General features: G+C 36.1%; 1 protein-coding gene across 1 annotated transcript in view; it reads right to left on the bottom strand.

Moving 5' to 3' along the window:
• The window catches only part of LOC149556372 (tyrosine decarboxylase 2-like), a 77,140-nt gene that overhangs the window by 32,415 nt on the left and 26,648 nt on the right, over positions 1-18,077 (bottom strand). The window contains exons 3-4 of the mRNA XM_089830669.1: positions 17,605-17,677; positions 17,195-17,425 (exon numbers count right to left, since the gene is read on the bottom strand). Coding sequence (XP_089686795.1) covers positions 17,195-17,425; positions 17,605-17,677 — 304 coding nt within the window. The remainder of the gene's footprint in view (positions 1-17,194; positions 17,426-17,604; positions 17,678-18,077) is intronic.

Genomic DNA, 18,077 nt, shown 5'->3' on the forward strand with positions numbered 1-18,077 from the left:
CATAATTTTGACAACACTTCTCATGAAATCAAACTCTTGAACAAGTTGTTATAGATATGTTACTATAGTAACCATTGATAGAGATAGTATGCAGTAGATTACACAAGTAATAAGGAAACTGAGCTCTCCAACCAATTTTCTAAATAGAGTTTGATTCATTAATACTGTAATAAGGTAATGGAAATGTGCTAACAAACTCAACCATCTATGTTAACCTATTCAATTCGAACTCATCAATCTGCCTCCCTCCATTTTAGAAATTAAATATTGATTTGCACATATAAATAATAGTGTTCCATTAATCCCATCCGTCATGGTACAAGATTTTTTTGCAATGCAGGATTAGTTAATAAGCCATAGCATTTACTGCATCTGCAACCGCTTCTCTTTGAAACATTATTGGATCTTCATATGCAAGCAAAGCAACAGCATCCTTGAGAAAATCTTCAAGGGTCGCAACTCCATTAAAATCTAACCAGATGATCTTTCCAAAATAAAACAAACAAATACCAACCACTCTACCTTGCCAAATTCCGAGCTTCCATCTGAACAAAAATGCTCATTATGCCAATCAATATTTAAAGAGGTTGTAATGATACCATGTTGTCAATTAAGATTCTGCCATGACTGTATAAGACGGAACATTACTGTAATATCCATCTATTGCCCATCCTCTACAGCCAAGAATAAACTCGAGATAAATTGGAATTTTGAGGGGATGTCGTTAAAAGCTCAACAAAGGATGGTAGGTTCAAAAGCTATGATACCACTGTAATATCCCGAATAGGATATTTGCTGATTTTTCCTTTTAACAATGCAATCAGAAATAAACACATTGCAGATAGATTCCAGTACAATAGCCGATTGAATTTTAACTAGTTCTTCTTAATAATAATATTCAAACTCAGAAATAGGCAATTGGAATACAATACGATGCTTAAACCAGAAGATTCTTCACAAATTAATAACCAGCTCTTTTCGAAATAATATTCAGAATTCCAAGCATATAGAAATGCATTACAGACTTATAATGTTAAAACCAGAAACTTCCATACAACTCCAGAAAATACGTTATTGTATTATACAACAGCAATACAATAACCAGTACACAAAACCCAATCCTAAATACAAATTTAACAGTCAAATTGGAATGCTAGGATAAGAACCTGTAAGCACGAATGAAACACTTGAAATGATGTTTCCCGGGACAATGGGTTTGCATCCACTGTCTGCTAGCATGAGGGGGTATGTCCTCCAACTGGCTAAAAGCTGAAGCTTTCTGAGACTCTCTAAGAGAGGTAATTGAATTGAATAATAAAATCAAGCATACCCAACAATGAGCCTCTTTCCCCTTTTAATACGCAAACCAAGACTCTTCGGCTCCTCTGTGTTTTTCGTCTTATTCCCTTGTGGCTCTTCAACTTCCCTAAGGCATTCGATCTTGTTTCTCCTTGCCCCTTTATCCTTTATATAACATTAAATCGACCTTTTTAATATTTTGAGCCTATGTCTCACAGTCAATTTAATATTGCGTAAAATAAGACTTCAGTATTTCTAATGTTCCAAAAAGGGAACATTACAGTTGCAATGAACTATGATACTGAGGTGACCAACCAACAACACTAACAAAAATAACAACCTTAGCGTATTTAGATGAATAATAATAATTTACCCATCTTGCAAAAACAACTGACAAAGTATCAAAATCAAAATCTAACAACACCAAAGTAATCCTGATGATGAAAGACAATGAATGAACCTAATGAGGTGACTTACTATAAATAGACGCTCCCTCCAAGATTCTTGGAGCCCAAACCAAAAGCTTGAAATAAAAACTGAGAGCCTCCTCCAACTCCTCTGACTCAACTAAGCTCATCGGAACCAACAGATTGACTTACTATAAATAGTAAGTCCCTCAAATGGAGCCAAAACATACCATAGGCTGCTAGAAAGCCTATAACCACACAACAAAAACTCTCAAATCCTACTGTCAGCTCACAAGTGAACTGACCTGGCCAATTGCAAGAACCTGCTAAAAATGGGGACATTACAACCCTCCATGACCTTTCCACTATGATCCAAGTAGGATTCTAAGAAGCAAAGACAATGGTTGAGAAAGCATCCTACTACATGAATGGCTTGGTGGAGTTGATTGTTCCATCTTTTATCAATAATTCCCAAGTCAAATAAAATTTGATAGACTCCTTGGCCCTATCCATGGCCTCATAAAAATACCCTATTAGAGTTTGATCCTTATCTACCAAGTGGAGAACTCTAACCAAGGACTCTGACACCTACAATTGGAAAATACAAAAAGATTAATCATTAAAGTTACAAACTAATAATGAAAGAATTGAATATCAAAAATGTTGGTGTAAATAAGTATTTACTTATTACACTTACTTAAGTTTACTTAGGTTAATGCATTATATTAATATTTATTTATTAGTCACCTAGGAGTATGTGCACTCTTGTGAGTTGTCATGATGACATCATAGGGGTCTGCACCTCTTTTAAGTACATGTTGTCTACAACATAAGAATCTTTAACACACATACGACACTTTGTCATTCTTATCCATTCATCTAGAATGTTGCATAAGGTGCTTAGTTTTCTTATCTCCTAGTTGTTTCTAGAGACATTTTAGGTGTTTCTTAAGAGACCTTTATATACAAGCACTCCTAGTGTACTCTTAACATGGCATATTGAATATATCATCATTCTGATCATTCTCTCTCTCTTGGTCTACAGTTGTGCTTATGTTTGAGTTTTTAGTTCTTGGGTGAATTTTTCCCTTAGGCAAATTCTTACATGGTGTCAGAGCAACTTGGAGATTTCCTCATCACATAGTCATTCGAGACCACGCTTGCTTCATCACCTCAACCTGAATCCGAAAGACTGCAAAAATTGGGAGTGTCGAGAGTCAGATCTAACCTCACCATTGCGTTCGGAATGCTGAACCAGTGAAAATCGACTATAAACTCGGCTACCTTGGCCCAAAGTCGACTGCGAGGCAAAAAAAATTGCAAATTGGAACCCGGAAGCCCCGATTTGCAGTTCGCGTATGGTCATTTTTTGCAGATTTAATTAATTTCGGATCTGCAATTTTATTTTATTTCTCTACATTTTTCGACAATATTTCCAAAAAATATTTTGCCCTTCGGGCACCCAGCAAAGAAATTTTTTTTAACAGAACTGAGTAGTGACACCTCGGATCTGCCACTTTTGGAGGTATATTTATTTTAATCGCAGGCATTTGGCGGGCATATTTATACTACGGCCGTACTGCGTACAGTATTCGCAACGGGTACAGTAAATTTCCGGCTGACCAGCCACAAAGTCCGGCCCCATCTCCACCAATTTCGACAACTATATTTCCCCACCAGCACGGCTCGGCCACAACCCCAGCGGCCCACCTCATTTGATTTTAAATCCGCAGGTCATTACGTTTATAAAGCGCTTGTTGCGCTTACACAATCGATGTGGGACAATTGTTTTAATTCCTGCCGACTATGAAAAGACTTCCGACCATCGAAATAAGGTTTTCTAACTGCATTAAACAATTCCACCAGCAGACTTGGTTTCCTGCAGTCGACTGAACCTTACGGCATCGGCAAACTCTAATTCCAACATCCGCAGTGTATGTCTGGCCACGTTCAAAAATTTCGGCATTGTGTTTTTTGCCCGCCCGCTGTATTCATTATCCACCCACGAAAAGGTTTTTTGCCGTCGTTTTTTTTGAAGACCGATGGCATTGGGGATGTTCCGTGTCCCCCAAGGCATATTCCAGCTCGGCAACACAATCAAAAGTTTCCAGTGCGTGAAAGGTGGACCTAGCTTCTGCCACGTCAATCGTTGTACAGGTGCACACGTCACCATTGACATACGTACTAAATTTCGACGGTAGAATTTGGACTTTTCAAACTCCTGCCCACCGCTCTTTTTGCCACGTCAGGCTCGGTTGGCACCACTTGTCCACATCTTCGACACGTCAGCAATACGAAATTTTGCCACGTATCAGTCCATACCGTACGGACGACACAGTCAGCCTGCCACATTAGCCGAGGCGTTATTTTTTGCTGACATCAACAGATCACTGAGTTAAAGTTGACGGTCATTTGACCGTCATAACAAGGCATTTTACAACTACAGCGACGGCTATTTGACCGTCAAATTTAGGCTCGCAATTTTTGCTCCAGACCCCTCCCCAGATTGCTTTTCAATTTGGCAGCCTAACTTCGCGAGCCCATAACTCAGACATCTAGACTTCGATTCAAGTGCAATTTTTTTTGAAATTGGGTAAAATTTCTTGAATTTTCCAGTGGTGGTGTTGTTTTCTAGTTTTGGTGCACATATTTTGCAGAAAATGCATTTTTTGGTGACTGTACCTGCATAATCCTGCGTTCTACAAGTTCAAACGCTCCGTACGGGCACATCTGGTCACTTTTTCAGGTTCTGTTTTTCTTTGAAGTGCGTATTTTTTCGTTTACTTTCCAGATCTAGAGTTAGATTCTAGGGTTGTGTGGACCAATTTCTCACTTTCAGAATTAGACCTTTTTCGGCATTGTAAAGCTTTGATTCTTTTTCAAAATTGTAGTAAATATGAGCTACAATGCCTAAGTGACAAATTTAAGCCTTATAAGGTAGTAGTAGAAGCAAAATCAAAAAGTCCACTTTGTTCATTTTGACAAGTGGCCCATTGTAAACGCACTACTTATAAAGTGCCAAAAGCATCTTTTGGGGGGTGGTCTTTTGATTGAGTGAAAGGGGGGGTGTGTACTGTGTTTTTTGTGTCTCTCTATTGTGCTCTTTTCATTTCTGCATCATGGGTTTTAAATGTCCTCCTCTAACTTCATGCAACTATTCTACATGGAAAGATATTGCATGGAGTAGATTAATGGAAAAAGGAAATAGTCTTTATGTTGATGGTACAATTACCAAACCTACTAATGCTAAAGAACTCATTGATCAGCACAATCAAAACTGACAGGCTTTAGGAGTTATCAGGAGTTGTGTACATGGGGATCTTCTCCTCCACATTAAAAATTGCTCAGAATCCAAAGAAGCTTGAGATAAACTTGAACAGTTGTATGGTAAGGTGGATGAAGAAAAGGGATTTCAGATTGAGGATGATCTACTTCTCTTGGATCCAAAGAATTTTGACACAATTCAAGATTATATCATTAAAGTCAATGAGTATAGGGCACTTCTTAAAGATTGTGGAAACCCCATGAAGGATAACAGGTTGATTCATCACATCCTGAAGAGGCTACCTTCTGAGTTCGATAACTTTGTTTTGAGTTTTAATACTCACAGGTTGACCATGGGATTTTCTTACCACAAGCCTTCATTTGATGCATTTGCAGAGATGTTGATTGTTGAACAATCTCACTTGATGGATTTTGGACTTCTCAAGTCATCAAAGACCAAAGCCCTGGTGGCTAGTGATGAGCACAAATCAGGTCAAGGAGGGAAAAGCAACAACAACAACAAGCAGTGGAAGCAGAAATCACAACCTGAGACACAACAATCCTCCTCTCAACAAGGCAATTCTTCTTCCAACAAGAAGGGAAGTAATGACAAGAAGGACAATCTTTTTTGTTCATACTGCAAAAAGCCAAATCATGACGAGCATCATTGCAAGACAAAAAGAATCGATGAGTTGGAAAACCTACTCAGGAAGAACAAGATTCAAGTGCCAGGTACTTCCAAGGATTCAACTCCAACCTCTTCAAAGGGTAAAGGTCAAGCACTTATGGCTAACACAAGTTCTTCTTCAGAATGGATACTTGACTCAGGTGCCTCTTATCATATAGGTTCTTCAAAGGAAGACTTTTCTTCATTGAAGCAGTCAAAGGTACCACACATCTTTGTGGGAGATGATACTAAAATGGAAGTTGAAGGGAAAGGACATGTGGAAATGGAAAATGGGGAATTCAAAGATGTTCTCTACGTTCCAAACCTTAGCTCCAATCTCCTATCAGTTTACCAAATCACTCACCTTGGAGATGGTCATAAAGTTGAGTTCCTTCCAGATTTAGTGATGATGTGAAGTCTTAGAGATGATTAATTGGTTGCAGTGGGGAAAGTCAATGATGACAGGAGGCTTTATTCCTTCTCCCACTTTGTGCCTAAGTCTCCTTCTCAAGCCTTGTTGACTCACTCACATTCACACATTACATTATGGCATGAGCAGTTTGGTCACCTTGACTTCCGCTCTCTTCAGCAACTTTGCTCTAAACATATGGTCAAAGGTGTACCTAATATCAACTTTTCTAAGGGAGAATGTTCATCTTGCTCAGTGGCTATGAATCTCAAGGAGAAGTATGATAAAGAGAAGTCTTCTCGAGCTCCAGTTGTTCTTCAGTTAGTTCACATGGTTTTAGCAAGACCATTTGCAGTGACTTCAGTCAGCCAAGGCCGCTATATCCTCACATTTGTTGATGACTTTTCAAGATTCACTTGGGTCTACTTCCTTCATCATAAGAATGAAGTGGTTCATAAGCTTCAAGACTTTAAGACTGATGTTGAACACAAGTCAAGAAAAGCCATCAAGGTACTAAGGGTGGACAATGAGAACAGATATGTTGACAGAAGACTTAAGAACTTTTGCAGGATTGAGGGGATTGATCTTCAGAACTCACCAGCATTCAATCCGCATAAGACAGATGTTGCAGCAATGAGGATTAGGACTCTCAAGACCATGGCAAGTTGCCTGATTAAGGCCAAGTCTCTTGATCCTACATTAGAAGTTGAAGCCATTAGTAGTGCTACTCACATACTTAATAGCTCTCCTCATAATGCCTTAGATGGGAAGACTCCTTTCGAGGCACGATGCAGTAGAAAACCAGTTGTGAGTCACCTTAGAGTCTTCAGTTGTCCAACTTGGGCAAACCTATCTTCCAGGAGTTGCAAGGCACCGACACCTAGGCCTTGTACCTTCATTGGTTATGAAGACAAAGCAAAGGCTTACAGACTTATGGATCCTGAGACACATGAAATATTTGTGGAGAAGGATGTCCACTTTGAGGAAAGTTCACCCAGCTTATCCTCTACTCTTTGCACATCATACATAGTGGAAACTGATAGTGACACCAGCGATAGTGCTTCAACAGGTTCAGACATGTGGGGTTCTATCGACAGTTGCAGTGAGAGGTCACATCAGTCTAGTCCACGTGCTTACATTGCCATAGTGAAAGGTCCAACACAGCATGGTACATCTCATCTTCCAGCTCAAGCTTCAGTTGACTTGGGAGACAGACTTGAGGATTCACATCTTCTCATTGATGAAGTTGATCCTTCTACAATTGTTGTGAGGGCTCACTCTGACCCTCATGTCCATTCTCTACATAATCAATCTTCATAGGTTGGTGTGATTATGGATCCTTATGAACAACAATTAGTGGAGGTCTCTTTGTCAGTAGAGGAGACAGATGGTTCAGTAGAACCGGTTCAACAAACATCCTTGCCAGATTTGCATTCTTATTTTCAGCACAGTTGGAAGGGGTGAACACTAGCATCAACACAAGGATACTTGAGCAAGTTTCAGGGCCACCGTACATCTTCAGGAGTGTACCTTTGCCTGTGTTTCTTCCAAAGGGGAGGAACACCATTCTGCATTCTTGGACTAGCTTCTTCATTGGAGTGACTTTCACTTGTCGGCATTCTTCTTTGGGGGGGGAAGCCTATTCTATCTCTCTTCCTTCTCTCCTCCTCTTATGTATATACTAGATGTATGTCGTAATGGGGGGGTCTTGATTACTCCATCCATCGATGCATCCTTATTTTTCTCTCTTTTTGGGGGAGGGTTTTTCCCATGAGGTTTTCCCTCTTTCTCCGCTTTACAATAGATTGCATTTTCATTATGTACATGGGTACCTAATATGGCCTAGTAGCCGAAACCCATTATGCATCTTCATCCTAGTTTCGTAAGCTTAAGGGCATTCCCCTAAGTTGCACTTAAGGGGGGGTGTTGGTGTAAATAAGTATTTACTTATTACAGTTAAGTTTACTTAGGTTAATGCATTATATTAATATTTATTTATTAGTCACCTAGGAGTATGTGCACTCTTGTGAGTTGTCATGATGACATCATAAGGGTCCACAACTCTTTTAAGCACATGTTGTCTACAACACAGGAATCTTCTACACACATATGACACTTTGTCATTCTTATCCATTCATCTAGAATGTTGGATAAGGTGCTTAGTTGTCTTATCTCCTAGTTGTTTCTAGAGACATTCTAGGTGCTTCCTGAGAGGCCTTTATATACAGGCACTCCTAGTGTACTCTTAACATGGCATATTGAATATATCGTCATTCTGATCATACTCTCTCTCTTGGTCTACAGTTGTGCTTGTGTTTGAGTTCTTAGTTCCTGGGTGAATTTTGCCCTTAGGCAAATTCTTATAAAAAAATATTCAAGTTTTGAAGTTACCTTCACAATCTCTTAGCTCTTTCAAAAAATAGGTTGTCAAAGACTATACATTTGACACCCTCTCCTTTAGGCTTCTTTGAATAAGTAGAGTTCAGCCATCGATGAACTAAGAATACTTTGAAAAATTAAGAAACTTCTTGCAAAACATGTGACACTCGATCTTCTATACTCCTCCCGTGGAAGTGTTATCAAGTGAAGAATCCAAGGGTGATTGTAGATATATTTTATGATCCTCCTTGCATCATCTGCAACTAATCTCACCCAATCTAATTTTCCTTTGTCCTCCAAAACATCAAAAACATGTAGGTGTCCAAAAAAGTGTACTATGTTTCTCTTGGAGGATTCTATTAGCTGCCACATATGTTGTTACATTTATGGTTATTATTTGCACCACATTTTCCAATCGCACCTCTATGACAACTTGCTCCAATATTAGAGGTGAAGTTTCTATAGCTTTCACCTTGTTGGAAGCATCCACCGGTTCTAAGAACACAGCATCATTCTTGCAAGAAATCAAAAAATTAATGATGGTAGGGTGTTTTCCACTCGTCCACCCAATGGAAAGAATGGTGCAGCCAAAAAAATTCCATTCTTTTCTTTGCTCTTCCAGCACTTCTTTTACCCTATGAATTGCATTTGTGAGCAATCTACAAATACGAGGGCAAGTACAATGTAAACACTAAGAAATGGTGAATGCTTCTATCTCCAATTTTAAAATGTCTTATATATTGCATGTTCTTTATTTATTATTCATCGATATTGTGTTAATCCTTCATTAGTTAAACAATAAAACTATTCAATTAGTTACTAACTTTCGTCCTATAATCCCCATCACGTACTATCCATTTGTCTTTGTCCACTTGTCTAATTAAATTATCACATTGATTGTTTAATTTTTAGGGGGAAACAAGCATTAATTTCTCCCCATTTCCTAATTTCTCATCTTGGTAAATAAATTATATTTGCCTACCCCCTTCATACCTTTCCTCCACAATTAATTAAATATTTAAATCAATTGGCTAATTTCCAAATTGTGAGGGAGTTAATAACCTTCCCCTCATTCATTAACTATTATCATAGCTCCTAATTTATCTCCAAAACCATTTTTCCTTTTGTGTCATAATCCCACTAATTTCTCCTATGACATTCCCCCTAATTTCTCTCCAATCCCACTTTTCCTTCTTGTGTCATAATCCCACTAACTTCCCCTATGACACCTTCCCCTTATTTTTCCACTAATTCATGTCCTCTAATTTCTTCACTTTCCAAATCACTCATCAACTTGTCATTTTCCAAATTTGGTTTCCTAATGCCATTATGACCATTGATCGGTCTTCAATCTTGGCTGTCAATTTTGAGTTTCAACATAAGTGACTTGAGGATATGTATTTAAGTAGTTATTTTCAAAAAGACACCAACAATGAATAGTTGTGGCTCAGGCAAGAGCCTACAAAACAACGGTAAATTGTGAGCCTCTCATCAGGGAGGCCTTGGGTTCGAGTTTACTCAAGTTTAACACATAAAAATAATTAATCTCAACAAATAATAATAAAATAATAAATAATCTAGGCTGGGGCCCATTACCTATTAAAAAAAATAGTTGTGGCTCTTTCAAAGGGAAAAATAATGAAAAGGCGTGACTCCTCCCTTATATCGGAAGATATAAAAGGGGCAAGGATTAATTTGAAATGAGTATCCAAAAGGATTGAGGAAATAAAAAGGAAATTTCAGAATCAAGAAAGGAGGAACCAGAATACAGATCTGAATTAAGTAAAAAGTGCAGATCTGTTTCTGAAAGGTTGTCCCTTTCAAAGAGCAGAAATAATAATGAGTTGCACTCTCTCAAGGGTGCTAATTGTAAAAGTTTGTCTTTCACCAACGAACACTTACAGTAAAAAGGTGTGACCTCTCCCTCACATTGAAGGATATAAGGGAAGAAGATTCATTCAAAAAAAGGGGGCAGATCAGATCAAATAAGAAATGAAATATAATGTCCCCTTTCAAGACATCAATATTTTCTAGAAGTTAGCCTACAACTTTGGTCCTTGTAGGCTAATGGTGATAAGGGGACACTTTTGAGGGTGTTCTATGGCTCTGTAACTAATCTTTTGGTGCTTACATCAGAATTCTTTAGCAGTGTCCTAGTTTATTTGTGGTGTGCCTTCCAAGGATCATTCAAGACACTTTGATTCATGCTTACTATTTTAAGTCACTTGGATGTTTTGCTCATACTTAATTGTAATATCCGCCCCTAATGATAAAATATAACTAAAAGAATATATATATATATATATATATATATATATATATATATATATATGTAACAATTTGATAAAAATATATATTAAGATAATTGAACAATAAAAAGATAATTATCTAAAATAAATTACACTTTAATGAATTGATATAAATAAACCAATGTTTATATCAAACACCAAATCAAATAATCAAATAGAAATATCAAGGAATTATTTGATGATCATTAGTAAGTACTAATGTATGAATGATTTAAATAATCAAATAATAAATCAAACATTATATTACCTAAATCTCTAAAGGCATTAAAAGCGGTGATTCTATTTACTAAATCACAAGCCAAACATCGTGACCTTTTACATGCCGGTTAAGAGCAATATATCATTGCGCACATTGTTCATGGAGAGTGGGGAAAAAAACTTAAAGAAGAATTTACCTAAGTGACATCTTTATAATAAGCAGCAGCAAATGAAATAACTTAAGGAAACATGGTGGAAGTAGTGATGCGGATACCCAGGAAAGTTTAGAGATATATTAAAAAAGAAGAGAACAACCAAAAAAACTTGCCAAGGACGAATTACTATAGGCAATAGATATACAAGAGGAAATAAATAAATAGTCCCAACTCACCCGTCAACTAAGCAAAGACCACACCATAAGTATGGGAAGTAAAGGATAGAGTGAGGTAATGAAAGGGAGGCCAAGTCAGCAATAATAAGACAAATAAACCTTTTAATGAGGAGGGCAATAAAAAAAGGGAGCCACATGAAAGACTTTAAGGTAAAAATAAAAGGTATGTCTCTTTTTAAAGCTGAAAATATATAGATTATGTCAAGTATTATTTCATTTGTATATTAAAATAATAAAAAGGTTCAATAATGTTGGATTATAATTTACTATTAGAAGAATTAGAGAATTTGATAATTGATTAAGGAATATAGTGTATAATATTGTATATAGCTATACTAGTCATAGTAGTTCTATATATATATAGATTTATTTTTTATTTTATTTTTTAAAGGTATAATTATATTTATTAAAGAATGGTATTTAGAAATTTGAGTGGGTTAATTTGCACAAATATGTCAATACATTTTCTAATGGAAGAAGTAAATTATTCAGTGCTCATAGTGCAAGTACAGGAAGTGAGGTCCTCATATAAATGGCTATTGTACCAGTGCGAGAGATGAGTAACCTGTATGAATGGCTAGATGAGTAATAAATGGAACCTCATAGTGCTAGTGCAAGAAGTGAGATACTCGTATGGATGGCTATCATGCCAATGCAAGAGATGAGTAACCCTATATGAATGGCTAGATGAGAAATGGCCAAAATATTCTGATGACATCAACATATGCATGTGTGACTGGCCTTGGATAGAGGATGTCCCGTCCAAGAAGAATCTTAAGGGGTGTGCTCCCGAGAAGATGACAAGGTAGCTATGAGCTAGAAAGCCTGATCTGGGGACGTCCTTAAGATTGGGGTTAAATTAGAGAGTAGAATAGTATAATTAGATTGTTATTATTATGACTTTAACAATGATTTTGCAGGTATTACTTGTTCCTAGATGACCCTAATAGTGGAGACATTACACTCTTTCAAGAGTGCTAATGGTAAAAGGTTGTGTCCTTCGCCAAAGAGTATTTACAATAAAAAGGTGTGACCTCTCCCTCGCATTGAGGGATATAAAGGGAAGAAGATTCATTCAAAGAAAGGGGGCAAATCAGATCAAATAAGAAATGAAATATAATGTCCCCTTTCAAGACATCATTTTTTTCTAGAAGTTAGCCTCAAGGGACACTTTTGAGGATGTTCTATGGCTCTGTAGCTGATCTTATGGTGCTTACTTCAGAATTCTTTAGCAGTGTCCTAGTTTATTTGTGGTGTGCCTTCCAAGGATCGTTCAAGACACTTTGATTCATGCTTACTATTTTAAATAAGTTAGTTGGATGTTTAGTTCATACTTAATATTTATAGTAAGTCAACAGAGTGGTCAAATGGCACCATACCTATATATGGGAAAGTGTATGCATTGTTCTTAGTTGATGTTGGCAATTAAAAGGGATTTAATGATTTAAGTTAAATTATTAAATTATACTACTAATTATATTAAGTGACTTTATGATATGAGAACACAGGGGGTTAAAGTGTTTTTAAGTCACTGTCCAAAGTGACTTTATATTGGTGCCTAGGGAGTGATAAGGCTTTAAATAGTTCAATAAAGTGTCCTATGGAGATAGATGCCAATATAGGAATATATAAGGGTGAATATGTAATAATTCGTTAACACAGTTTATCTTAATTTAAAACTATATAAGGGGTTATTTTATTATTATTACCAATTGCAAGTATATATGAAAATTAAAGAGGTGGACAATTAAATGGGTTTTCCATAAAGTTATAAAAGGGCCCAATTGGAGCTTATTTGCATGTACTTGACTTGGTTATTTTCTCTTTGAGGAGTTTAAGAGCTTTGGCTTTCATTTACTAAAAATTGAAGACGAAAAGCATCTGAGTTTCTGAACGGTTTGGACAGAAAAACAAATCTATTTTTGGTGTGGATTCATTCAAAATTCACCATTGACTATATTTGTAGGTTTTACACCATTTGGAGCTTCAACTAGCTAGGGTTTGAAAGAAGGAAATCATATTAGCTAAGGTTTTAAGTTTATTTGCAGGTGGAAGACATTGCTTCGAATGCAGAAATTTATTTTCCAAGTTTTTCATAATACCATGGATAGATAGGTTTTGGCATGAGTTTTGTGAAGGATTTTGAAGATTTCTTGGATGTTGAAGGCTTGCTACAATGGTGTGAACAGTGGCATGAACAGCGCTTGCAGCAAGTTTAGATTTGTTTGAGAAAGGGGTTTATAGTATTTCACAGAAAAGTTGAGCATAGGGTTTGAGTGCTTAATTTGGAGTTCCTAGCACTAACCTTTGGAGGTGATCTAAGGAGCTATTTCAGACATTTGGGACAGACTCAACCTTATTTCAGTTATGCCGAAATCAGATTTATATTCAGTTCATAATTAGTGTTATAAACAGCATCAATGCCTTTTTATTGGCAATTATGCACCGTAACTTTGAAGGCAAAATCCGATATGTCATTGTATTGAAACTCGTTGAATTCGGAAAGAAAGTCTTGCTATTCAGAACTATATCAGATGTCTAATTTTAATTCCAGTCCATAAACTTGTTGTTATTTCATATGTTAAATATTTTTGTAATTTATCAAGGCAAATTATCTATGCATTGAAAACTCACTGAATCATAGTTGGAAAACTCACTCAGCAACAACTCACCAAGCCCCAAAAATTTTATTTGGGAAAAAAATCAGCCAGTTTTTCAAAAAGACTCCAGAAAAACTCGAGAACCTAAACTGCTTAAATTACTTTTTTTTTGCAAACTTCAACGAGAATATGCATGTAATGAGTTAATTAAAGAGAATACAAAAGAAACAAGTAGAGTTTAGATATATATAAATGCATAGTGGCTAAAAAATCGCATTCTAATGGAGAATGTTGATGGTAGGAAGCAAAATAATAAATAGTTTCTGTTAAACTAGAAGTAAATATATCATAACAATCACATCTTCCTCTTCCCAACTCTACCAGCATATTGTAATTCTCTATTTTATATAATATATATAGGCTTTTTGCAAAAGTTTAAAAAATTAAAAATTAAAAATATTTTTTTAAAAATTTTAAGAAAAGAGTTTTTTTGAAAAACTTGAAATTTTTTTACAAAAACTCGGCAATTAATCGACGATTTTTCACAAAAAGTTATATTTTTTCTGTAGCCGAGTCGCAATTGAATCTGGAAAAAACTTGTCGGTTAGAAAAACTTGGTGATTAGTAGAAACTCGCCGATTTTTAGGTGATTATGCCAACCATAGTTCAAAATCTCATTCTCTACCACTTATCAGCAAGGCAAAAAAAAAAATTCTCACCAAATATCGGAGATAAATCGGTAAGTTCTCGAAATCAGGAATTTTTAAAATGACTTAAATTTAATTTAAAATGCATTTTTTTGCAAAATTCAATACGGAGATGCATCTAATGAGTCAATAAATGAGTAAACAAACCAAACAAACTGATCTAGATATTATATATTTGCAATACATAACAAAATCTCATCCTCATGTGGAATGTCGATGACTGACAGCCATAGTTAAAGACTCTTAAGTTTGAAGCAAACTAAACATAGCAAATTGTCATTGTAAAAAGATAAACAAATGCAAATGTCAAGTACAATATAAAATTAGTCTACATCTTACTCTTCCTCTTCCCAATAGCTCTAGTAAAAACTATGGAAGTGGGAAGGGGTATTGCCCTAGAGTCCACTATGGCTATGGTTGTAGTTGTGTCTCAATATCCATCCTAGATGTAGCTGATGTTGACGCTAGCAATGACTCCTCATCTTCTATATCCTCACTCTTAGTGTCCCAAGTGTCCTCAATCTCACTGCCCTCCTCTTAAATGTCATCCAATATCGGTGCCAAACCACCTTCTTTTGAATCAATATTTTCTTCAAAAATCTCTTTGAATCCACTTCAAATCCACTTGCAATAAATCTACAAGGCCACTAAATGGTATCTCATTGGGCTGCTCGTGAGATTTTTTCAACTTCTCAAGAGAGGTATCCCACTTCTCGGCGAGAAGTTTCAAACTTCTCAGCTGAGATTTTGGCGCGAAAAACTTGTATTTTCTCACCACTCCAAACTTCTCGCGAGAAGTTGATTTATTGGCCACTTATTGGCACTATTTTGAACTATGATGTCAACTATGCACTGAATACATACACTACAACTCTGAAAATTGCATTAGAAATCAGAAAATCAGATTGTATGCCACTTGTCTGAAAATTTGTCAAATAACCAGAACTGAAAAATTCAGGTCAGAATAAGGGTGGGATTTCCAATGAAATAAACAACAGATTCAAATACATATAATGTGGTATCGAAATGTATGCATGATACTGGAATTTGGATTATATGACAACCATGCTTAATTTCATTGCTATGCATATACATTTGTAAAACATGATAGACTATAATTAATGGCCCAGTCCTTAATAATCTGCTAATGCCTTCATAAGGATGGGAGACTTGTGTAGGGAGAGGTGGAATAGTTCCTTACAAGACGGGTAAGTCTCAAGATGGGGTAAGGACATATATTTATGAAGCCTTGAGGAAGAAGCCCCAAGATTGGTATGAACATGTGTTCCTGAAACCTTGGGGAGGCCTGCGTCTAGATGTTTCCAAGTGTCCTAGCATAGTAATTTCACCATCCTCCATTAGAGTTAGAGATGTAGTGAGGGAAAACCCTAAAAATGATTGTTTATTTATTACATTACGAAGGATCAGAACTATGATTTAAAATTGGTGAAAATATATGGTCTAGTGAGCTGTGGCATTTACATCTGTTAATAATAGTGCAATCAGAATTATATCAGTTTATTTATACACACACACACATTCTCATTATACATGAGATATTAGAATGCTCATAGCCTAATCCTTAATCACTTTCTATTGCCCCCTAAAAGGATAGGTTAGTTTTGTTGGGTAGAGAACAATTCCTCACAAGGTAGGTGAATCCCAAGATAGGATATGAACAGGGTCCTAAAGCCTTGAGGGAATCTGCTTGTAACATGGTTTCCAAGCCCCCTGTAACAAGTAATTCCAGATCCTCCCATAGGAGAGATGTAAGGAATTGGGGCTTATGTAAACTGTCAAATGTATTATGAATCTTTAATTGTTTCCTAATTTAATTTGATTTAAATCAATACTGGTGTATATTAATAATTGCGAATTGGCAGCCTCCTAGTAGGGAACATTACAAAGACAGTAAATTGCCATTTCCAAAAGCAATCCAAACCCTAGTTGGGAAGTCTAGGGTAAATGAAGTAAAGTCCCAGTTGGGGACATTATATTCTAATTCATAAAAAAGAGATAGCAATTGCTCGGCTGGCCAATACAATGGCAGGAAGGGAAATCACCAAACCCATTAAACAATATTTCTATTGCTTTCTATTTATTTGGTGTAATATCTATTTTGCAAAAAAGTTTTTTTCTGGTTAGTGTGACTTCATTTTAATCAATTGAAGATCTGGCTGAAAATTTCCCTTCCACAATCTCCTTTCTGTTGAAATGTGTGTTCAATTCTAGTTAATAGAATAACATTCTTTGCAGCACCACCTTATCCAAAATTTTGAAGTTACAGATTGCTATTTTATGGATACAATTTTATATCATTAACTATGCGGAAAAATGAGAAGAAATGAACAGGTGAGAAACTCTTTTGTTATCATTGAACCGTCTATTGACATAAACAACATCAATTAATATTGATGATACAATTTTATATCATTAACTATGCGGAAAAATGAGAAGAAATGAAAAGGTGAGAAACTCTTTTGTTATCATTGAACCGTCTATTGACATAAACAACATGAATTAATATTGAAACCTAAAAGAAAATGAAATTCATCATTATGTACCAGGTAAAAGGAAAGGCTCAGGGAGCTTTAACATTTTTCCAAGCCAGTTGAGGACTATAGCTTCAAGCTCAGTTGCAGCAGGAGATGTTATCCAGCTAAAACCAACAATATTAAAACCACCACTTAACATTTCCCCTAGAAGCCCAGCAGTGCTGCTATTTGAAGGATAAAAGGAAAAAAAATTGGGGCTCTGCCAATGGGTAAACCCAGGTATGATCTTATTCTGAACATCTGCAGCACTCACATGAAAAGATCAGACGAAGAAATTCTGTATGTATTGAGTTACAAAATATTCAAGAAAATATTAACAGTACTGTCTCAAAACAAAGCACTCATTAAGAAATACAAGAATGACAAATAAACTAACAAATGCCAATAATGTAAAACGTTAATAAAATTAGCCACATCACCAGTTAGAACATCCTCCAATGTATCAGGGTATTCTGGAGCATTATCAGGTATGAGTGTTTGCAAATATCCAGGCTGTAAGAACGACAGATTACCCCTCTTAGAATTGCAAAACACTTGCTTTCTCATGTCATTATTTATTTTCTAAGATCCATGGTTTAATACATCAAATATATTGAACAACAAATAAATTAAGAATCATTAATAAATTTCTCAAATCAGAACATCGCAAAACCTTTCACAAATAGAAGAAAGAAAAATCTACCAATTAATATCCAATTCTCTGACATGTCTGTCCAGAGCCTGTTTGCAACTTTCAGCTACAAAAACAGAATGTCCTACAAACATCAAATAACCTTAAAAAGCAGTCTATGAGGAGCCTAAGACATTAAATGCCTAGAGCCTGTTTATGCACTACATGTATTCATGCGCATGTGTGTGTATACTAGATGCTTTGTAAGATATGTGTATTCAC

This window comes from Cupressus sempervirens, chromosome 5 (assembly GCF_028749045.1).
Source record: "Cupressus sempervirens isolate cs-2001-9-10 chromosome 5, ASM2874904v1, whole genome shotgun sequence".
In the NCBI taxonomy this organism is placed as follows: Eukaryota; Viridiplantae; Streptophyta; class Pinopsida; order Cupressales; family Cupressaceae; genus Cupressus; species Cupressus sempervirens.